We start from the raw sequence: 23,471 nt of genomic DNA, 5'->3' as shown, positions 1-23,471 counted from the left end.
CTGAAATAAGCCCAAATATACTTATTTCTGTTACAATGATTGTAGTAATATGAAGTTGATGTCCCTCGCAAGGCATGAAAACACTTTTGAAATTTGTTCATGTTAAATAGTGCCAGGACTGGTCCTTTGCCATCTTCTCTTTGCCTGTTGTTACATGAGGCTCTAGAATTTCTATAGTGGAGGGGTAGTTGGGTTAGGGATGGCGACTGGTGATATTAGGGTTGAAAATACATCTGCATCTCACTTACATGTTAAGAAAACTGTTTTATATATTAGATAGTCATTAATGGGGGGGCCCAAAACTCTTGCTCCAAGACTTCCTTTGTCACCACCACTGCTCCTCCTGGCTCTGGAGAGGGCAAGAGGGGTGATGGGGAAGCATCTTGAGTTTCAAGGGTAATGGGTGATCCTGGAGAAACTACCACGTAGTAACTACATGTCATGCATTTGTACACATTATTTCATTATCTTCCACTCCTCCTAACTACTATGTGAAGTGTTACCTAATACAGCATAAAAGTTAATAGTACCATTTTTGGAAACAGACTGTATCTTTGCTAGTTGTGCAACCCTGGACAAAGTTTAGTCTAAGACTTAGTTTCTTCATCTGTAAAATGAGGCTATTGATTCCTACATCGAAGCGTTGTTGGATGCTCAATAAAGGAATAAACAGAATCAGGCTTAGTAATTTGCTCAAGGTCATGTAACTCAGTGGAATTCCGATTCTGGTTTAGCTAACTCTGTAGCCAATGTCCTTTCCACTACCACTCTAATTAGGTGTAATCGTTTTGGGCAAGTTTCGTTTAGTCTTCTGAACCTCGGATTCCTCATATGTAACAGAGAGTTCATTCATTAAACTCGTGTCAAGGTGTGTACATAACGGAGACTGCAGTTCTCTCCTGTCTCCCCTTTTCATTCCACATAGGTCATTTATCTTTAACTTCTAAAATGGACCTTGCAAGCACTTTACCAAGCCGGAGCAGCTGCACAAACATAATTATTCAGACCCCTTTTTTATTTCCTCTCCTTTCCTCTTCCACCTAGGCTCCCGCCCCACCCAGTCCAGGCCACGCCCTGGCGTATGACGTCAGCACGCCCCGTGCGTCGCGGCGCGGCGCTCACTGGGGGCCCGGCTTTCGCCCGCTGCTGCCGCCGCCGCCGCCGGCCGCGGCTGCTCTCCCAAGATGGCGGCTCCTCCGGGCGAGTACTTCAGCGTTGGGAGCCAGGTGTCGTGCCGGACGTGCCAGGAGCAGCGGCTGCAGGGCGAGGTGGTAGCCTTCGACTACCAGTCCAAAATGCTGGCTTTAAGTATCCTTCCCTGCGCGGAGCCCGAGGCCGGGCTGGCGTGTGTGTGCGGTGGTGGGGGGGCGGGGGACGACGGCGGTGGCTGGGGCCCTCTCCGGGCCTAGGGGCGACCGGCTACCGCGGCGCCCGGAGCGCATGCGCACGACCCTGAGCTCCCCTCCCCCTCTCCCTGGACCCTTGGTCCGCCTTGGGGACCCTTGTCGCCCTCCCCTTGTGGGAGCTGGGCCGCGAACGAGGGTGGGTGGAGGGGGACTTGACACGCGGATGGCTTTTCGGGGGGAACGCTAGGAGAGGGCACCCAGTGATCAGGAGAGGGGTGGTCGTGGGAGAGGGCTGGTGATTGGAGCCTGGATGGAAGAGGGGCGGGTGGAATCAAGTGGGGAGGGGGTGTGTTGAGTAAGGAACTGCTAGTGAGTGGGACATGGGTATGGAGTTCAGGAGGGGTTGTGTACCGATAGGACGTGGTCCACGGAAGGGCGGTGGTGTGTGACCAAATGGGCCTCGCTTGTTTGGGGGAGAGTTACTGCAGGAAAGAGTTTGTAGCAGAACTGGGGATAGGGGCTTGTTTTGCTGGTGCTGGTGTGTGCGTGGTGCCACTGGGGACGGGGTGATGAATTGTAGGCTTCTCAGTCATTTGGAAGTTGCTCTTTTGGAGATGTTTGTACTGGAAACCTGGTCCAGAGAGAGGACCACGTTTTTCAGGGGCTTGTGTATGGACGTGTGGGTTACAGGTGAAAGAGTAAGTTATCTTTTGCTCAGGCCAGCACAAGGAATCCTGACTTCACAGTAGTAGCCTTGCCTTTTAAATGTGGCAGTGTTAAACAGAATGGAAAAGGTGGCCTCTTTCTTTGGTGTGGAAATGATTTCTGAATTACTCCAGGAAGCTCAATCTTGGAAACAGAATACTTCCTGGTTGTAATACCACCTCCTCCTTATATTTGAGCCACAGGTGGATTTATTTGGATTTTTTTCTTTTTTTTTTTAAGAGTTATCTTTTGTGGCACCTTTGAAAAGGAAGTTTCTTACTGGGTCTGCTGTCTTTGACTGGCAAGTATTTTAACCAACTTCATTTAAACTTAACCACTTCATTTAAACACTGATTGTAGATTTCTAGCTTAGGAAAATGTCCTTTGAAACTAATTACAGCTCGAATAGTTGCGTTTTCTCGGTTTTTTTAAACACAAGAATTCGTACCTGGACCATATAAGATCTTTTGCATTAGTGGTTTAGTTGGAAGGGTTTTGGAATGAGGAATTACTCTTTCAATTGATGTGCAATATGCTTTTGAGAAATGGCTGGAGAATGAATGGATGGAGGAGTCGGTTAACTAGCTGGGTCACCTTGAGTGAGCTTCCTTTCCAGTGCTGTAGTTTTTGCCTCTGCAAAATGGAAAGTCTCAGATCAGAAAAAGTGAAAAGAGTTGTTCAGATATAGGAAGTATACCAAGAACAGAAGGTACTTGCTCTCCTGTGTGGTTCGTTAGGTTCAAGACAGACAGTATACATACAGCATTAAAACTACATTAAGCCTCTTTGTAAAACCACTAGAGAGAAGGTGACGGAAACCCTGTTGAGGCTTCAAGTTTTGGGTTGTGTTTGGCTTTGAAAAGCTTGAGATCTTTTGGTTATGGGGTTGAGCGGGAGGAAGGTGATAGGCAAAGATTTGCTGAGAAGAGCTGTGATTCTTGTGGGACTCCCACCTTTTGCTTGTGGCACACCTTTTACACAAGCCTTATGAGAACTGTGTTTTCCATGCCCCTTTGGGATGTGTCAGTGCTCTGCTTGCCCCTGTTTTCCTTAACTTTCTTTTTTTTCACCAGAATGTCCCTCTTCCAGTGGAAAGCCCAACCACGCAGATATCTTGCTTATAAACTTACAGTATGTTTCAGAAGTGGAAATAATTAATGACCGAACAGAAACCCCTCCTCCCCTAGCTTCACTCAACGTTAGTAAGGTAAGGACTTGAGGGCAGTTCTGAATCTCCAAAATGATGGGAAATTTGAGTCTCATTGACTCTTGATGGTACATATATTGTCCTTTTTTTTTTTTTTCAGTGATTTACAATTGGCTTGTTTTGACATATTTAAAAATATATTTATATCACTGTAGTTTTTATCTCTTTGTTCCCTGATATCTTCCGAAGATTTTAAGAAAAGTCTTAATGTCTGCTGAATAGAGAAATAGAATTGAGAGCTGGCTTTTGTCCTTTGTGAAAGAGAGCTCCCCCTCACCCTTAACCTGTAGCCCATGTGTGAACTTCTAGTGTTGGTGGGGTTGGCTGTGGGCTTTCCTTCTGAACCTCCTGAAATTGTGTATGTGTGCACATAAGAATATACATGTATTTGCTGGGTGAAGATCTGGAGTATTTTTCAGATTCTCAGAGGGATTCATGACCTACAAAAATTTGAAAACTACTGACATAGAGCTTCATTTTTGTCTTTGTGCTTGAATTTTGAGGTCTAACAAATTTAGAGGCTTAGGATATTTTAATCTTGGCTATGTAAATTGGTATCTGGGAACTTTCAAATAACTTTTCTGATTCTTCAGTTCCGTCAGCCGAAGTTCACGTTGATCGGTATTAGTACCCAAGCCCTGTTTGAGTTTTGCTGTTCTCTCTACTTGGAACACCTTCTCAAAATGACTAGAACCTATCCATCAGGACTGTTTAATGGCACATCTTTCAAGAAGTCTTCTCTGATCACCCAGGCTAAAGTGGTGTCTCCGTTATTTTCTCTTACAGTACTCTAGCATTCAGAGATAAGGTGACGTATCATTTCCAGTCCAGTATGGGACATTTTCGAGAGTAGAGGAGGGCAGTGCTTTTGTTTTACACTGAGACAAGTTTAGATTGGTGTATCCTGGGCAAATTGGGACTTGTTATCCTATTCATAGCTTTTTTGTAATTATAATTGTGTATACTTTTCTATCTCACCAAACTTTGTTTTGTGGGAATGGTAACTATACCTGTTTTGTTCCTTACTGAATATATAGAACCTTGCACAGAGTAGGTGCTTCATAAATATTTGTTGAATGAATAAGTTAGGGCTTCAGTTTTTGTAGCAGCTGTCTTTCATTAAGTCTGTTGAATTAGTGTGATGAAATTTTTCCCTCTATAAAATTACAATAATGTATATTCTTTTGCCCCACTTGGGAATGTAGTGTGTTTGCTGCTTTCAGCAAAGCAAGGGAACACTCAGGCAGCTGAAAGAACACAGGGTAACTGAGGCTGGCAGAGTGTAGTTGCCTCAAATCTGGAGCTCCCTTTTTTCTAAATTCCAGGGAAATGCCCCATGTGTTTTTTTTTGTTTTTTTTTTTTTTAGTGATGTCTCAGGACAGATTCAGAAAGGTCTTGGGTTTCATATTAAAGACTGTTGCATACAGACTATCTCATTCTTATACCTGTGGATTTTTGAAACCTTGGCTTACTCCTCCTAAGAGATCTTAAAAGGTTTAAATAAAATAGCTTATGCCTGGTGTGTTGAAGGGAGAAAAGGCTCTGTGTTATTCTTTAATGTTTATAGCGTATGAGAAGTCTGTCACCAAGTAACAGCCTTTAGTAAGTAGTTGAGGAAAGATTATCTGAAAGAAGATAGATTTTTTTTCAAATTTAAAAGATAACTAGGATTCTGCTCTTGTACCACAAAGTGCCACCATTTGTGTGAGAGAGGCTGGAGCGGCATGGATGGGACTGTTAAATGTGGGAGCTGTTAAGAAGCAGTTCTTTGCTTACATTTGACCTTAGGTATAAATAGTTCTTGGTTATTAATTTGCGGATTATCTTTGCCTTTAAGGTTTTGCTTTCTGCTGATCAGTTGTCTTCTAGTATTATTGTAAACTAGTTGTTTACCCAGTCTTTCAGAAAACAGCAGGAGGTAATAGATTAGGGAATACCAGAAATCTTTACTTTTCTTACTCTCAGACCTTACCACAAGGTCTGATTGCCAAGTCTTGAAAAAGGAGTCTGAAACAAAGATTAAAATTAGGTTGAAGAGCTCTCTTTGGGTCTTATTTATTCATTCTTCATTTGTTGAGATGTTTATGAGTAAGCTATATTGGTTTTTCCTTGAAACGAACCTTTGAGGATGCTTTGTGATTCTTGCTGAGATTCATTTAGAAGAGCCTGTTGGGCTCTTTATGTTACTGAAAACAGCTAATCTGGGGAGCTACATGTTGCTGGAAGGACATGAAAAGTTCAACTCATTTAAGAGCATGAGCCTGGGTTTGGTTTTGTTTTTAAGATGGAGGATTGTTTAAGCATTTTAGAAGGGAACTAAAAGTGCCCTGAAATCCCTGGAAGAAAACTGTGGTCTTGGGGAGTACTACCTGTGCAGTGGGAGATCCCATCACATGATGGCTCATCTTGCTGAAATAGTAAGTGCTGTGTTCAATTAAACCTGTTGATACAAACTGGATGTTTACTCTGACCCAACAGGAAATGGAAGAGCAGGCCTTCTAAAGGAAATACTTAATTCCAGCTCAAGTTGAGGACGGTGTGAACTAGCAGTTCTTGGAGATGAGCTTGTTTTGCTTTCGATTGGCACTTTCACTGTAGCTAAGATGTCCTATGTCCGTCCACAGCAGTGGGATGTAAGAGGAAGCTTGAAAGAGGACAGTGGGGTTGCAGAAGGTGGAAGCTTTGAATATTGTTTTATCTACTTCACAGTAACATTGTACTCTGTAAAAATTGTTTCGAATTTCCTGACTTTAAAAAGTACAAAAGCACACATGGCTTATTAGTTTACTTTTTAAAAAAATAGTTTGGTTGTGTCGGGTTTTAGTTGTGGTGCACAGGTTTCTCTCTTGTGTGGCGCGTGGGCTCAGGAGTTGTCGTATGGGCTTAGTTGCCCCCACTGCATGTGGAATCTTAATTCTTTGACCAGGGATTGAACCCATGGATTGGAACCTGCCCCTAGCATTGAAAGCCGGATTCTTAACCATTGGACCACCAGGGAAATATCCTTATTAGTTTCCTTTCATGAGGAAGGTTTAAATATTGCATGAGGGTGAGAGTCCAGGGTCCGTGTGGTTGAGTGAAGTAAAATGTTTCTTAAGTTTTTTTGAATTGACTCCACATCTTGTTCTCTGGGCATAAAGATTGACCATCAGTTATTAGTGCTCTCAGATAATTTGGTTCATGTCAACATTAAGAAAGTTTTATGTTTGTAGCATTTATCAAACATTTACTGAAAATTATTTTATGCACAGCATTGTGGTAAGCTCTGTTGGGGACCATTCCTTACATATTTCTAGTGCCTTACAGTTTACAGAGAGCTTTGACACATCTTGTTTCATCCTCACAACCATGCTTAATGGCAATCCACTCCAGTACTATTGCCTGGAAAATCTCATGGACAGAGGAGCCTGGTAGGGGTCGCAAAGAGTCAGACACGACTGAGTGACTTCACTTACACTTTTTTCCTTTTAGTTTAAGAGATGAATAAACAGGCTTAGCAGTTTAAGTGACTTGCTCTAGGTTATATGGCAAGTAGTGTAGGAACCAATATTTTTACATGCCACCCTCTGAAATAGCAATCAGCAAACATCTCATTTACTTCTAACGATAGTTCTTATGGTGTGGGTACCATCACCATCTTCCCTGATACCTCAGTAGGTAAAGAATCCACCTACAATGCAGAAGACCCTGGTTCTATTTTTGGGTTTGGAAGCTCCGCTGGAGAAGGGATAGTGTACCCACTCCAGTATTCTTGGGCTTCCCTTGTGGCTCAGCTGGTAAAGAATCCGCCTGCAATGCGGGAGACCTGGGATCGATCCCTGGGTTGGGAAGATCGCCTGGAGAAGGGAAAGGCTACCCACTCCGGTATTCTGGCCTAGAGAATTCCATGGACTGTATAGTCTGTAGGGTCGCAAAGAGTCGGACACAACAGTGACTTTCACTTTGACTCACCGTCACCGTCTTACAGAAGAGTAAACTGAGTCTTGGATGAGTCACTATTGTCTAGGGGAAGCAAGATCTTCTATCAGGTGAAAATTTCTAGCTCCTGGAAGCTACATATTACCTCTTGGCTCACTTGATTAGAGTATGTTGTCAAGGCCACAGTCCCAGGTTAGAGCCCACCAGTTAGTAAGTAATTGAACTGAGATTTGAACTCAAGTCTGATGTTTTGATGGCCAAGTCCCATGTATATTCTGCTTCTGTGTGCTTACCCAAAGAACTTTCAGAGTAGGTTGGTGAAATGAAATGAGTATGTGTTTATAATCCTAAGTAATATTTCTGAGTAAAGAGAAACGTCTGTGTTGTGTGGTCAGAAAGAACATTAAAAGCAAGTGGGTATGTCTCTTATGTCACTAAGCATCAGTTTTCTCACCACAGAAATGGAATCCTGTTAGTACCTATCTCATAGAGTTGTTTGGAGGATTGGTTTAGGTTGACCAGCGTTGACACATGTTAGTCCTATTCTCCCACATTAGCTATGTGCAGCCAGTGGGTGGATGTTCCTTGAATTATGGTTTAGGAGCAGGATGGGGGGAGGAGGGCATCATGACAAAGGAAAGCAGCCAAGAACATGGGCAGTGTTAGTTACTGTATCAGTCTTTCCTGATACTGGATCTGACATTCATTCAGGTATCAGAACTTGCCATCCCAAGACTGGGGAAAATCAAAATAGTATATGGATTCCTCTTGTTGGTGACCAGAATTAACTTGAATTTCTAGGGCAGTGTTACCAAGAGGCATAATTAAGCGAACACTTGTCTGAGTACAGAAGGTTAGAGTGAGCAGTCACAGAACCTAGGAGGTCATGCTTTCAACTTCTGAGACTCTGAGGTAAAAAACTCATTGAGACAGCCGAGGCAAGTGTATGTACTCATCTGTTTAGATAAATGCCTCCAGTACATCAAATGAGGTATAGGTTGTCTTATCACTTTGCTGACTTGGAGAAGACTTTCTGGAGGAAATATTTGTATGTTGTGAGGGGAGGCAGGAAAAGAGATAAAGCATGGAAAATTGAACTTCACAGATAAGGCATCTACCTCCCTTACCAAACCACTGACTGATTTATCAGCCTGGTGTGAGTATTTATTGCCCATTTATACCTTACTAAACGGCAGTGATTAAATAGAGAAGAACCAGGAAGAAGAGATTTAAAGAGTTTTTCATCAGCAGATGGTAATGAAGAATAAGTTGGCTGCCTTTGGATAAAAATGACACTTGGAGCTTGGTCTGTGGAAGGGCCTGGAAAGGCTGAGAAAATGGGAAAGTCACAACGTTCACTTTAAAAAGTAACTGACCTTGCTTACCTTTAGGGATGGTGTCACACAGGGAAGACTTCACTTGGTTTTTGTTTTGAGTTCTAAGAAGTTTGAAAGCTAAGATTTAGCATAACCTTATGGCTTTTGTTGATGTGAGGGATAATCCTCAAGTATTAGCAAATTCCTGAGGTAGTTGGTAGCTACTGCATCGTGGCCTGTATTCATGGACGTAGTCTGTTATCTGGGCCCTTGACCATATCTTGACCCTAGTGTATTGAGGTATGGATTTGTCAGCAAGTAGGATCAGATGACGGAGAAGGCAATGGCAACCCACTCCAGTGCTCTTGCCTGGAAAATCCCATGGACGGAGGAGCCTGGTAGGCTGCAGTTCATGGGGTCGTGAAGAATCAGACGTGACTGTGCGACTTCACTTTCACTTTTCACTTTCATGCATCGGAGAAGGAAATGGCAACCCACTCCAGTGTTTTTGCCTGGAGAATCCCAGGGATGGGGGAGTCTGGTGGGCTGCCGTCTCTGGGGTCACACAGAGTCGGATACGACTGAAGCGACTTAGTAGCAGCAGCAGCAGCAGAAGGATCAGATGACCTAGCCACCCTATGCGTAGGTATAGATATATTAGTAACAGGTAGAATGTGTTCATATTATGTATAAAAGTAGGAAGGGAAGGAACTTCCCTGGTGGTTCAGTGGCTAAGACTGTGCTCCCAATGCAGGTTCGATCCCTGCTCAGGGAACTAGATCCCACAGGCTGCAGCTAAGAGTTCGCGTGCCGCAACTAAAGAGCCCTCATGCCACAACTAAGACCCAGTGTAGCCAAATAAATAAATTAAAAAAAAAAAAACAGGAAGGGAAGTAACTACTTGTCTAGGGGAAGCAAGACTCTTCTATCAGGTGAAAATTTCTAGCTCCTGGAAGCTACATATTACCTATTGGCTCACTTGATTAGAGTATGTTGTCAAGGCCACAGTCCCAGGTTAGAGCCCACCAGTAAGTTTTGTATCTGGCTTTGAGCAGACAGCTGCTTCTTCACAGAAGTGTCATGAAGATAAAAGCGTAAGGTGAAGAGGAAGACCCTATCATTGCTAAGTTAATGGGGCCCAATAAGTAGTGAGTGGTGTGAGATGAAATCAGAGGTAGAGTGATTGATGCCACTTTAAAAATCACTGGCCTTTGAAGGAGCTCACGTTCAGTAGCATTCAGACTTTGGGGTCATAGCCATAGTAGGGGATGTAGCATTCCAGGCTAGGGCTCCTGACTGAGTTCAGGCTGTAGTGCACAGCAGCTTGCTGATTTGGTGGGGCCTCCTTAGGTCAAGAGTTTGGTTCTGAAGGGGGCTCTCTTGACATCACTGGGTGGCGAGATGGGGAGGAGGAGATTCGTCCACCTGAAGACACAAATTGCTGGGCCCAAGCAACTGGCAGAGATGTGCCATGTGTGTTGTTGCAGCCCCCTCTACATTCTGTCTCTTTGATACAGGGATGATTCAAACTAAGTGCTTTACTGATGTCAGTGTAGTATCTCTTACAGTGTTAAGAAAGGGGCATTCTAACCTACAGTTTCCTGGCAGAGATCAGGCTTGGGGGGAAGAAAAAACAAGTAGTGCAGTCAAGTTATAGCATTGGAATTTAAACTAGCTTAGGTAAATACCAGAGACTACCCTGGAGAGTGAAGCAAATTGTACACAAACTAGAAAATTAGTGGGGCTATGTACCTTGCAAAAAGCTAACAGTCTGGTGTGGTAGCATGTGGGGAGTTTGAAGAACTAGATTCTTTTCACATCTGGGCTGCTAATGAATTGTGTGACCGTGTGTTAGTCACTTAACGATTAGGAACTGTTAGTTCTGTGAATCTCTGATAGTCGAGGTTTCTTTTCCTTTTATCCCACTTCCCTCTCCCTACCCCTCCCTTCCTGGTGCTGTGTATGTCACGATGACTAAGCCACTGCTTTTGCCCTCAAGAATCTCATGTTTGGGAGTTGTGAGGGGCAGTAGGGTTTAACTTTTGCAGGGAGCAGCAGACTGTTTCTGTTAAGGGCCCACTAATAAATATTTTAGGCTTTGTGCACTATACGTCTCTGTCACAACTGTCAACTTTGCCTTTGTAGCAGAAGCAGCAGTGGGGTGATACCATTCCAGTGGAACTTAACTAAAACAGGTGGTTGGATGAACTTGGCCCACAGGTATAGTTTGCCAATGGTTGGCATAGAGTAGTGAACATTTTAGGAAAGGCTTCTCAGATGTGACAATGGAGTAGGGTCTTGAAGAATAAATGACAGTTAGATAAAGGGAGGGAAGTTAAATGGAATCAAGCTGATTGGGATTGCTATCAGTTTGTCCATCTCTGCAGTTTAAAAAGTTTTGCTGTTTTGTCAGTGAGTGAGAGCAGTGGCGGCTCTCAGAAGGAAGGGAGAGGACCAATGCCACTGCGCTGGCGCTGGTAGTGTTAGATGTGTACCTTAGTGAACTCCAGTGCCAACCTTTAGGATGGGCCCCCATGGATAGACTGAGGCTCGGGAGAAGTTATACATCTTGCTCAGGTTCATGCAGCTAGGGAGTGGTAGGTGCGGCTTTGAGCTGGAATCTCTTCTGTTTGGGGGTAAGAAACAAGGGAGTGGCTTTTCTTTTTTATGTTGCTTTTTCTGCCCTCTTTAGAGCCCAGGAAATGAGAGTACCTGGTCCTTTCACTGTCTGAATAAAACCAGCTCTTTATTCTGTAAGTGAAGCGCCCATTTTGGCACATAAAGTGTATTTTCCAACTTACTATTCCAGTTGTATTTTGGAAGAGATTCTGTTGAGGATTTATAGCCTCTCTAGCAGCTCTTACAGAAAGCAGAAGAGAGCGAGCCCTGAGCTCACTGGCTAAAGGAAGGTTGGATTACATGAATTTTTTTGAAATAACCTACAAGCCACCTTCTCTGTGCTAGTAATAATGATGTTATAATAATAATGTCAACAGTGCTATTTGTACAGTGCTTTAAACTCTCATAGTGCTTTCACCCGTGTTCTTCTTCATGGCCATGTGTGAGATGTTTCATATGAGTGTACACTCTCACAGACAGGTTGTTCAGGTCAAATTTCAGCTTACATCCCAGCCAGTTGTTTTTCTTTCCTGGCAGAGTCCTGTGGACGTTCCACAGTAGTGCTGGTGTCAGGGTCTCAGGACTAGAAAATTACTCTGTTGGTGTCTAGGAAGTTTAGTTGTCTATTGTAACTGTGGACAGCTTTTGGTGACATAATTACAAATAAGAAAAACTATTGACTTTACCAACAACTAGTTTTTGTTCAAAGCCAGGTGAGCCACAAACTTTGCTTATGGCCTCTGCTGACTGACTTGAGGCTGACCTCTATTTTATGACAACAGTATGATGGCCAGAGCCTGGAGAGTGAGGTGGCACTGTGGCCTCTGGATTTGCAGGGTGTTTTTCATCACCGCTCAAAGCACTTAAGGTACCTTAACTTCCTAGTGCAGGAGACCTGCTTGACTTAGCTTCTCTAGTTTTGGCTCAGCAGGAAATGATGGGTACCTAATCGTTATTGGCCCGAAATGCTTTCTCACACATGATCTGTTTTCTTAAAAGCATTCCTATGAATTACCTTTAACAAAACAAGTAAAGGATGTTCTTGAGATTTAGGGCAAGACTGGGGCCCTTCACTAAAAGGCGGACAATTGTGTTCTGGACAGGGAAACTTGATGGAAATGTCAGAGTTCACTGATAAGAAGAGAAGATGACAGCTGAGTCTTTTAAAATATTTTCTCTTTTAAAAAACATTTCTTTTACATTCAAGTTTATAACTGTTTTCAACAATTTAGACTTTTCTTAAGTGGAACTGTTTGGGTATAGTGCAGAGTTCAGAACACACGCTCTGGAGTCGGTCTGTCTGGGTTCAAATCTAGACTCTCCCACTTGTGTCTTGGTAAACTTAGGCAGGTGTCTTACCAGCTGTGCCTTAGTTTCTCCGTCTGTTCAGTAGGTGTAATTTTAGTCTGTTTCACAGAATTGTTGGGCAGATGAAATGTTTAATACACGTTAAGTGTTGCTTAGTGTGTTGCGTGGAGTTCTCACTGAGCAAGTTAGCTCTTAGGGTTTTAGTGTTAACTGCCGGCCTCTTTGACTCTACTGTTCCCTCGTTTGATTCAGTGTTTTCGTTCACTGTTAGGTGTCCCAGGATGTGATTTCAAGCAGGGTTCTCTGTTTTTTGAGTTCTCAGCTATCTGAGGTTATGAAGAACAGTATTTTATTAGAAATTTTCAGACAGGACCTTTCAACTAGGGAGCAGGGAGACTTGGGAATACTGATAGTTGGAAGACATAGTTTTGAGGCTGCCTATTGGTGACAAAGAATGAGGGCTTTCCAAGAGTACTCCCCAGAATGAAAACAGCAGGAGCAAGCGGGGCCCTTTGGATGACAGTTGTTGTGGCCTGCCGCCCTTCACCCTCCATCAGGCCTTGCAGGCAGCACTGGCAGTTCGGGGCAGCTGCTGCAGTGCTTCCTAACCCCTCTGTGAGGACAGCTGGTTGTCTACGCAGGGAAGACAAACCCAGAGTGGCTTAGTGGAGTCAGTAGGTCATATCCAGCAGGTTCTCCTCTGGACTTTGCTTCCATTGTTGGATCAGCTGTCACAGCCTGTTAAATACTTGCAGTAGGAGTCCCTCTGGATTCCCCACAGCACCTGTGCCTTCCTGGTCTGCGTATGTGGAAATAAGATGGCCCAGCTGGTGACCAAGTAACAGATGAGGCAAGATGCCTGGATTATGTTGTTGTTGGGGCTGCTTCCTCTTGTCACAGTGCAGGAAGAGAGATAACGTTAGTGTTCATTGATTCACTCACTCGAGGTTACCCAGCAGCAGGCGTGACTAGAAACCTTTTGATATTGATGTGCTTTGGTGTCAAGTTCATGAACTTTTTTCTGTTGCCCACATCAAGGTCCTGTATATAAAATGGCCAAGGGAGGAAGCACTGGTTTGTCGACAAGGAGTGAATTTTTTCATTGGGAATCATACAAAATGAAAGGAAAGGAAGGTAAATGTAGGTTGTCTTGTGCAGTTATTTCAGTTAGGCCACATGCACATTAGTAACGTGTATTTGTAGATTTAGGCAAATTGAGATTTGCCTAAACCCAGTGTGTTTTTAAGGTTGGTGCCTTTAACATTCTTTAAGATTCTAACCAACTAGTGTTTCAGTTTTAGTTGGAAGAGGCTTGCATTGAAAATGGGGGAAGTATGGTGATAGTTACTGAATTTAAAAATTGCAATCCTAAAAAAAAAAAAAATTGCAATCCTGATGACCCTCCCAAGCTTAAAAGGCATATCCGACACCTTCTCTGTTGGGAGGCGTTTTTATTGGTTCTCTGGCAATTTGACAGTAACCATAAACTTACTAATTTGGAGTAACTGGATCATTTATAGATATGCATTAGTTTATAGAAATACAATGTGGGGAAATGTAGAGCTACAGCTGACTTGAGCGTAGAGAGAGTCATTTGCTTTGCAAAAGGAGGCTTATCCACATTTTTCACGGGTTTTCAATAACTTGTCTAAAAAGAGCAAGGTAATCTCCCTTCCCCTCTCACCCCAATTTTGAGAAAAAACGTTTCTAGTTTCTTTTTGTAAAGGTAATCTTCCTCATGCCCACTTGATGCAGTCCTCTCTGGGAGAAATTTACCCCGTTTATACAACTTCTTAGTGAAGCAGATCTCTGTAGTTGAATACTAGATTTACGCATTTTCAGATTGCCATGAAAATATAGTTCATAAACCAACAACTGGAAGCTTCAGGGTTTGCTGTGAATCTTAAGTCCTCAAACCACATTTGCAGCAGGTACAGGTGGAATAGTTGAGGGTATTGAGGTAAATTGAAATATAGTCAGTTTACACTGATTTCTGCTGACTTTTTCAAGGCTCTCCTTTGTATCATTTAGTATTTGGGATCAGTCTGCACTGTGGATTGACATGAAGAATCATCCGGTCCATTCTCCTTTGCTTTAAAAGTCTTTAGAAGAGATTGTGCAGTGTATTTGGGGAGGGGGTAGTGTGTACTTTCAAATCATTGTTCTATAACCATTGTGTTGCTTTTAACTCAGGCCATCCAAACATATCACTTCCAGCTGAGATTTATATTCGTTTTATTTTGTCTCTGGCAAAAATTCAAAAGTGGTTCTTCTTCCAGTGGTTCCCCAGCTTAATTTGTCTATTTCACTCTTAAATATTCTGCATAGAGCCTGGTTTTCCAGAACCAACTCTTGTCTTCCTGAATGGGTGACGTTACTGTCTAGTTAACACAAGCTTTATAGAAACAGCTCTGTCTGACCCACATTGGGAGGTGTTTTTGGTCTTCAGGGACAAATATTTTTAAAAAGACCTCAGAGTGAGACCCTTCTGCCTATTCATGGGGTAAACATCTGCCTGACCATGAGCCACTTCCCAGGAGGTCTGCAGGAGCTTGGTGAATCCAAGGGCATGCTGCTTCCCTCCAGTTTTCCCTTCGTTCAAACTTGGAGACTTCAGACTTCCTACAGGGTTGTTTGGAAAGTGAGACTCAAGGAAACCCCTTGTTACCAGGGTTTTCTTGGTGACTGAATAAGGTTTGCTTGTTGTTGCTTAAAAATGCACCCCTAGCTGTTCTTGTACCATGGAGGCTGACTGCTTTCCAGCCACAGGCTTCCTTGCTGCAGTTGGGATTGCCAGTGCTCACCGAGAGCCGTCAGCCCCGTGCTTTTCCTTCTTTGTAAAGTTATTGCCTGGTGGATCCAGAGGGGCAGGCCCTGGTTTGAAAGATTATTTACTGCTGCTGTATCTGTCTCTCTCCACATTCTGGGGACCAAGTGAAAAGGGAGCTCTGGCTTTACATCCCTACAGAGTCTTGGCTTTTCTTCCCCCTTTTACCTAAGGAGACTGAAATGACAGCATGTGTGAGCTGTGCTCACACCCCCTCCTCTCAGACAGTCTTTGAAACTCAGAGGCAGTTGAGACTCCTCAGTTCCCCATAACCTGATTGAAGGGCACTTTCTCTCTTTTTCATAGTCAAACTCTGGCTTAATAAAGTGCTTCATTTTGCCAACAATTAGGCACTGTGCTTGTTTCCCCCCTGGTGGATCTGTATTTGGTTTATGGTGTCAAGGGTTAGTCTCAAGGCAGAATATGAATGTTTAAGAACTCCAAGCATCTAGGTACTTGGGAATGTGCTGGAGGTATGATTTCTGCTTGCATTAAGGAGCTGGTGTTGGGGCCAGGTTGTCTGTGCTCGTGTGTATGTTTGTGCATACATCTTCAGTAGCTGCAGCGTCAGCATACTAAGTGTATGTTCTTGTTCATGGATCTGAAAAATCTCCAAGTCGTTTGTTTGACTTTCAGATGCATTATCTGCCTTTTGTTTTAACTGTCAGTATATTTCTTTTGTCTTACACTCAAACACACTTGTTCTTTTGTAATCCAGCAACCAATAGTGTGTGGTGGGACCAGAAATGTATTAGAGGGGCAGCAGGGATTGACATGATACCTACCCCTACTGGGAGCGATTTACTGGATTTGAGTAGACTGTTAGATTTTACTACAACTCTTGATCTTGGTCAGCTTATGATTGTTTCACTAGTGGGCAGTTAAGGAACAGACATGAAATAGAATGTAGATCATTCTTTTTTTAAAAGAGCCTGGTAGCTGTAGCCCAAGTCAGTGGTGCCTGGTTAGGTTTCCTTGAGTCCTGGCTCCCCATGTGAGCACAGATAATGGTACTAGAATGGTTGAATTTTTAAAACCTCAAATCCTGGTCTTTGAAGGTGTGGTAGACATTAATTTCTAATCCTGAGGCTCCAGCACAGTAGCTGATAAGTATCCTTAGTTCTCTCCTTTCATAGAAATGTATGCATTGCCTTTTGTCTCTGACCATCACTTTCTATCAGGTATACCCCACCCCCAGTCATGCTCTAAAACCTTGCCATGCTCTGTTTTCTTCCCAGCACTTAGCCCTGTCTGAAGTTATCTTGTTTATGTTTTTGTTTATTGTCTGTCTCCCTGCCCCTTTCAGTGCTGTAGCTTTGGCTTAGTGTAGTGAATGTATGGCACATGGTAGGCATTCAGTAAGTATTGAAAGGAATAGGTATTTGCCAGGAATAGCAGAAACTATTCAGGTATATTGTGTGTGTGTGTGTGTGTGTTTCACTTTTTAAAATTAAAAAAAAAAAAATGTTTTTGGCCATGCTGTGAGGCATGTGGGATCTTAGTTCCCTGACCAAACTAAGGAATTGAACGTGTGCCCCTTGCAGTGGAAGTGCGGAGTCTTAATGACTGGACTGTCAGGGAAAAATCCCTTGTTTGTTTCACTTTTGGTCTCTGAGAAAACTGACTCTACCCAAACCAGTCTTTTCCAGCATCTTTTCTTCGACTTACGTCCTGATGTTGGGAAGGATGAAGGTGAATGTTTTTCTGAGTCTCTTTCCTCTCGCCCACCCTAGCTTGCCAGCAAAGCACGGACAGAGAAGGAGGAGAAGCTGAGCCAGGCCTATGCAATCAGCGCTGGTGTCTCCCTAGAGGGCCAGCAGCTCTTCCAGACCATACACAAGACGTGAGTTGGGGGAGCATAGGGGTCCCTTGCCTTGGGGATGCTGCCTGGCTGAGCTGTCTGGTGGCTGATTTGTGGGTAGTTGTGTTTCTGAATGTCACCAGGGAAGTTGGGTAGTGTGTTGGCAGTATCTTGCATCCAGGGATGTGGTGCTTGTTGCTTTTCCATTTGGAAGATCACTAACAGGTTATTTGTTCTGGGCTTCTGTGTTTTCATCTGTAGAACTTAGTTTTGGATTAGATTATCCCTGAGGGTCCCTTCCACACCTTGTGTGCCGTAATTTAGAACTAGTGATTTCTTTCTCTTTTACTGTTTTGATCTTGTACTTTTCTCGAAAAGCTGATGCAGTTTTAGTAAGGGAAAGTTATGTCTATCTCAGTCTTCCCAATTATCCATTGGGGTGAACATAGGGAATTAGGGAGAGCAGAAGGCCACCTTATTACCACCTCATAAAAGACATTTTGTCACAGCAGAAGTCATTTGATTCTCCACTAGCTTCCCTAGCTGCTGAAAAACTGAAACATTTGACACTCCCCCTCCCCCCTGCTGCCTTCTGTTACCCTATTTAACCACCTGGGTCTGGTGCACAGATGGCAGCTGGCATCAGAGCCATTTGAGGCCATGGTGTGAGTATCTGAACATTTACAGGTATGTGAAGGAACTCTCTTAGTAATATCAGCTGCCCTGGGTTCCCCTAAGTGTGAAATGGGATGGGTTTTCCCAGTCTGGCAAGTACCCAGCTGTCTGATAATTGAGAGGGGCCTCTTTGAGGAGCGGCATTATGGAGTAGGGAGCAGAGTATAAAGATTGCAGTAAGATGCAGGAGTTTGTTCTCCTATCTTTTTAAAGGTGCCATATCACCCTAGGCCAAAGGTTGGCAAACTGCAGCCAGCGGGCCAGATCTCCTGATGTGCTTATGTATCATTTGTGGCTGCTTTTGAGGTACAGCATGCAGAAGAATAGTTGTGACAGAGAGTGTATGGCCTGCACAGCATGAAATACTTGCTACCTGACACTTTATAGAAAGAATTTGCCAACTCTTGTCCTAGGCTGCTGTTTAAATTGGATCTAGTGGCCTGAGCCTAGCTGTTTATTTGTAACTTAAATTAGTTTGGACTTTTGAGGTCGCCACCAAGTTTTCTGTGTTTTTCAGGCTCCTGAAACTTCAGAGTAACCCTCTGGATCATCCTTGGGATAAGTGTGCATCAGTCCCATTGCTTCTCCTAGCCAGTGGTACCCAGGAAGTGTTTCTTGGCTACTTCTCTCTGTGGGCTGCTGGCATCTAGTTATTGACTGAGTAGTAAGCTAGGAACTTGGGGTTAGCTTTCTGGAGTTATTTATTCATCAGGCAGGAAGTGTGGGATGCCTCGCAAGAGGTAACTTTCACCTGCTCTCTTTTCCTTCCAGCATTAAAGACTGTAAATGGCAAGAAAAAAACATCGTAGTCATGGAAGAAGTTGTTATTACACCCCCATATCAAGTGGAAAACTGTAAAGGCAAAGAGGGGAGTGCACTGAGCCATGTACGCAAAATAGTAAGTAAAGGAGCCGAGAAACCTTAGGGAGAGAATGACTGCTCGGCCTTCTCTTCCAGCATCAGGGCAGGATGTTAGCCACAGTCCCTGTCTTCTGATGGTCAGCCTGTGAGCAGCCTTGACCACCTTGCCTTCCTGCATGCTGGTGCTCTGCAGCCATGGTGTGGATACTCTGGTGGGGATGGAACCACCAGGCAATGCAGAATAAAGCGAGTGGTCAACCCTACGTCCTCTGCACTGTGGCTTTTTGGAATTATTCAGAGCATTCCATGGTTTTGGGCCTGAGCAGTTCCTCTCCTCCCAGGCTGGATTCTTCTCAGGAAGGGCTGGTTGGTATACATCAGTGGCTGTTGGAATCCATGACCGTGCATACGTCATCTGACTTTCTAGATTGAGTTGAAGCATTTGTAAAAACAGACTTGAGTATTGGTAGACCCAACATGGTGGATGTAAAAAGTTTTAAGACTGTAATTCCCTACCTGTTTTCATTTTGCACTTGTGTAAGGAGAGGAGAGGGAGTTTGGCTTATAATAGTCTCCCTTCGTCATCGTCTTTATAGATTTACCTTCTTTTAGACAGTCTTATCTGAAGCTGCAAAAAATGTGGCTGATACAAGAGGACCCCCACCTCCCTTGTTGGGAAGGCCAACAGACAGCAAGCAAGGGGAACAGTGCTGAATGATCCATGAGCTGGACAGCCAGCACAAGGCTGGTGAAGTCTAGAGTGAACTGTGTGGGAGGCCTTGTGTGCCCATCTGCTTTTCTGATCTAGGCTGACTGATGTCTTTCAGGTTGAAAAACATTTTAGAGACGTGGAAAGCCAAAAGATACTGCAGCGTTCACAAGCCCAGCAACCACAGAAGGAGGCTGCCCTGTCATCCTGAGTCCACACGTACGGAGGACTCTTCCAGCATCCAGCCAAGGAGGCGATGGTGGTGGCTTCAGCGGAGGCAGGCCGGGGGAGGGAAGGGATCCTATATTTCCGGTTGGCTCTTGTTAACAGAGGGTCAGCATTTCCAAATCTTAGACTTGAACAAACAAAACACCCAACAAAAAAGAACAAGAGAATAATTTAAAAGTTGAATCATTACTTGACTAACAGACTTCGGTCCACCATGTCCTTTTCACAGCCCCCTTCTGGAACAGTCACCTTGTTAATTTTATTTTTGAAAATTCCTTTCTGCTCTGCCCTTTCACCTCTGACTTTCCTTTCCCAGTCTGTCTCTGCCATTCTGTTTTTATAAGTGGCTACACTTGCCTTCCGAGTGATTGAAAGAAACTTTTACATCTTCTCTTCCAAAATAAAAGTAACAAGCTGACTGTGATACTTAAGTTGAGACTAGAGCAGCAGACAAAGGTCTCACTTTAAATTTTTCTTTTTTTTTTCTTTTTTTCTTTTTTTGCACAGGGCATGGCTTGAATTAGTTTTATTTTTCTTAACTTTAAATATATATATGAAAATATATATTAAAATGTTCTCTAAATATTTTCTGCTTCTTGCAGGTCTCTTTTTACTAGATCATGGCCACTCTTCCCACCTCATCCCTCTGAGAATAAAAATGTATCGTCCTCCCCACCACCCATAGCCAGGCACCTAACTTAGTGCACAGCGAGGATCTCCCGCAGCACTTTGTAGAGCCAGTGTTTGCAGATGGGATCTGGCTTTGAGGGTTCCTGGTGGCTTTTTAGTCTTCAACTATACGTGTACCAGTCTCACATTTGGCAAAAACCTCAGGATTCTCCTTTTGCCTTTTTCTTACTTCATGGTACTAGAAGAACTTTCTCACCACCCTCCTATCTCCTCGATGGGAACGTCAGCTGCCCCGTCTCTTGTGCCCTCTGTAGGAAGAACTATTTTGCATGGCACATCTCAGCTCTTCCTTGAAGGATGGTTTTCTTTCATAAGAAACCCAGAGTCCACCTATCCTGACCTCTTTAAGTCTGTATCCAGAGCCACTAGCCCAGGAGAAAGTTTGGGTGACCTGCCGTTTCTCTTCTGCCAACCTACTGCTCTTACGACCTTCCCTACCACCCCTGAAATTTTACAAGCTTACGACAGTTTGTATGTGCTCAGCCAATGGGCAGAAAACCTGGGAAGAATTTCTGGACTTTAGCCCACCAGTTTGTCTGGTTTGACTAACCTGCTGAGAGCTACCTGGCACCCTTGCCCCTGTGCCTAGGCAGTCCAGAGGGGCAGAGTGTATCAGGTACTGTGGCGTGGGACATGGGTGATGCTCATGTGACTGGCTAGAGCTTTGGGGGTGGGGTGGGGGTTAATGAATATTTTTTTGGCCATGATCTCTTTCCCCTTCCTTTTTTTTTTAATTAAATAAATGGATCAAAATTAAATAATTCAAGCCCTGCCTTCAAAATGAATTTTTTTTTTTTTAGTATTGTTTAGCAAAAACAATAAAACCCAAATTTTTTTAACCATCACTCATGTCTCGGGTTTGTGCCTGCTTTAGAGGCCCCAGAGGGAGGTGTCTGAGGATGTGTGTGTTTGGTTAAACTTTACCTTTAAACTCTCTGCTTCCTACTCTTACCCTCTTTCCTTCTACCCCTGAGAACTCATCCAGAAATCCAGTGCCAAGTGTATAAGAAGGGGATCCAGGGTTGGGAGTTGTGTGTAAGTGGAGTAGAGGAATGAATTGGGTGGGTACATATGTAAGACCTTTGTTCCAGGACTGGAGGAAAAGTGAGAGAAGACTAAGAAGTATACTTTCATATCACCTGCCATTGGCCAGAACTTGATTTAAAGTACCAAGCCTTTGATTTAGTCTGCTTGGAAGTGTGGACTTCTGGAGAAGGTAAAAGAGGGAACAGAGAGGAGACCTACCATGCAAGGTCTAGAAAACCTGAGAGATGCATTTAAAGCAGTGAATGTGATACATGGGAAATGGCATTCCTGGAAAGGAGCTCTGTGTCACGTGTCCCATGTCGTTACTTCCTCCCCATTAGTCTCTAGGTCTGTGAATGGGAGGCAGCTCTGGTAGGAAGCACTTTTTGACTCTGGTTTCAGTTTACGAAATGATGTGGGGGAACTTAAAGCAATTCAAGAGGTGGATCAGTATGGTGGGAAAGACAAGCAGCGTAGAAGGAAGAACAAGGGCTTTGGAGACAAAAACGTTGGCTTCAAATTGTCACCCTTCCCTCTCCTCACTTCTGACTCTGGATAAGTCATTTTACCTGTCCATGCTTTGGTCTCCCCAGTTGTGAACATGAAATAATACTCATCTGGAGCTGCTTGTAAAGGTTCAGATAGGTTGGTTTAAAATGGTTGCTACTTAGAAGGTCCTCTGTAAATGTTAGTATGCATTTTAGCTTGTTCCTAGGATGGTTAAATCTGGAGATGAGACTGGATTAACTGGTTTTCAGAAGCTCCAACTTGTTTTAGAAGTCTTTGTCTAGATGTCATTTTAAGTGAGACTAATAGGTAAAACATTTGGGGTCCTAAGAACCCTGCCCTCTCTGTCTCTCAGGTCTCATCTCTACCTCTTCACTGAAGCTTCTGAGGAATTTGATTATATGAAAACCACTCATTTTACAGAAAGTGAGTTGGTTCCACCAGGGCTTAAGTGACTTGCTGAGAGTACCGCCGCTGCCCACAGTGGCAGAGCTGGAATGAACCCCAGGCTTCATGCACTCATGGGCTCTTTAATATTGCCCTGGTACTTGGCGAACTGATGGCATTTTCATATTGCTCACTTCTATTAGCCAGGTTTGGGATGGTGTACAGAGAAGACTGGTGAGTGTGGTAAGAATTGTCACCTAGATTTGAAGAAATGACGCAGTGTTGAGGGCTTGCGTCTCTGATAGAACACGAACTGGTGGTTTTGCAGTGTCTGCTTGGTTTTGAGGCATTCTCTTTTCTCCTCAAACACACACACAAACCCTTATATCCCAGTGCCTGGTCACCACCCCACAGCCACATCTGTGCCTTTGGGTTTTCTTCTATTTAGAACATCTGGTCAGTACGGTATAAACAGCCTTCCCACAATGAGTTGATACTGAATCTGTACTGTGTAAGTCTGAACAACTGATTGCTGATTTTTGTTTGGTGTTTTGAAAGTTGCTCAAGCACTTCAATATTAGTTAAAGGGCTGCAGCTTGCGAACCACTGATTCAAGGTAACGGCTCCTTGACGTTTTTGAAGCTACAAATTGTGTCAAAATCTGTTTTCCCATAAGACATAAAGGAAGATCAAGGATGCTTTCAGTCATACATGGAGACTCCTGTCCTGCCAGTGTGGCAGATGCTGAGAACGTATAATGAGCATGTTTGCTACTAGGAGCTGCACTGTATGGGTTGAGTGGTGGGGACCAGAGTTTGGGAACTGGGATTGGTCATGTGGGTTGGAGGATGGTCATTGTTTACATAGCAGATTTGCTTTCCCATCACTGCTGGAGGCCACTGGTACCAGAGCATTCCCCTTTAAGAAACTTGAATTGGCCATGTACTGCCCCAACTTCAGGGGTGTAATGTAACAGCATGAAGTACCTTACGGGTGAGAAAGGGGTGCTGTGGGGCTGCCATCCACTGGTGATAGACTGCTGCTGGGTAATAAAGTTTCAAAATGAGTTTCTTTTTGTAATATTATAAAAGCCTTACATGGCTCATTACAGGCACACAAGAAAGCAAGGCAAACACGTTCCATCCAGGATCACTCAGAACATTATTGACATCTTTCATATCCTCTTGATGTTAACACCCTTCTCCCTGCCCCTTACATTTCTGAAAACACAGCACGCTTTGCTGCGTCAAAAGAAGCCTGCCAACCAGTTCCCTCATCCCCAGTCCACAGGTGCACTCTGTAATCTCTGGGCATCTTAGAATTAACATATATGAAAGGCA

The 23,471-nt window shown here is 43.7% G+C and overlaps 1 protein-coding gene across 1 annotated transcript; it reads left to right on the top strand.

Annotated features, from left to right (window-relative positions):
- The first annotated feature begins 1,094 nt into the window (after positions 1-1,094).
- Positions 1,095-20,805, top strand: LSM12 (LSM12 homolog). Its single transcript, NM_001076098.2, is given in 5 exon segments — positions 1,095-1,308; positions 3,125-3,258; positions 16,981-17,090; positions 18,495-18,621; positions 19,412-20,805. Coding segments are annotated over 5 exon segments (588 nt in total). The 5' UTR covers positions 1,095-1,184; the 3' UTR covers positions 19,505-20,805.
- Positions 20,806-23,471: the final 2,666 nt, after the last annotated feature.

The sequence above is a fragment of the Bos taurus genome, chromosome 19, assembly GCF_002263795.3.
Source record: "Bos taurus isolate L1 Dominette 01449 registration number 42190680 breed Hereford chromosome 19, ARS-UCD2.0, whole genome shotgun sequence".
Classification (NCBI taxonomy): Eukaryota; Metazoa; Chordata; class Mammalia; order Artiodactyla; family Bovidae; genus Bos; species Bos taurus.
The sequence above is the reverse complement of the archived record's forward strand: the minus strand, read 5'-3'. Positions and strand labels throughout refer to the sequence as shown.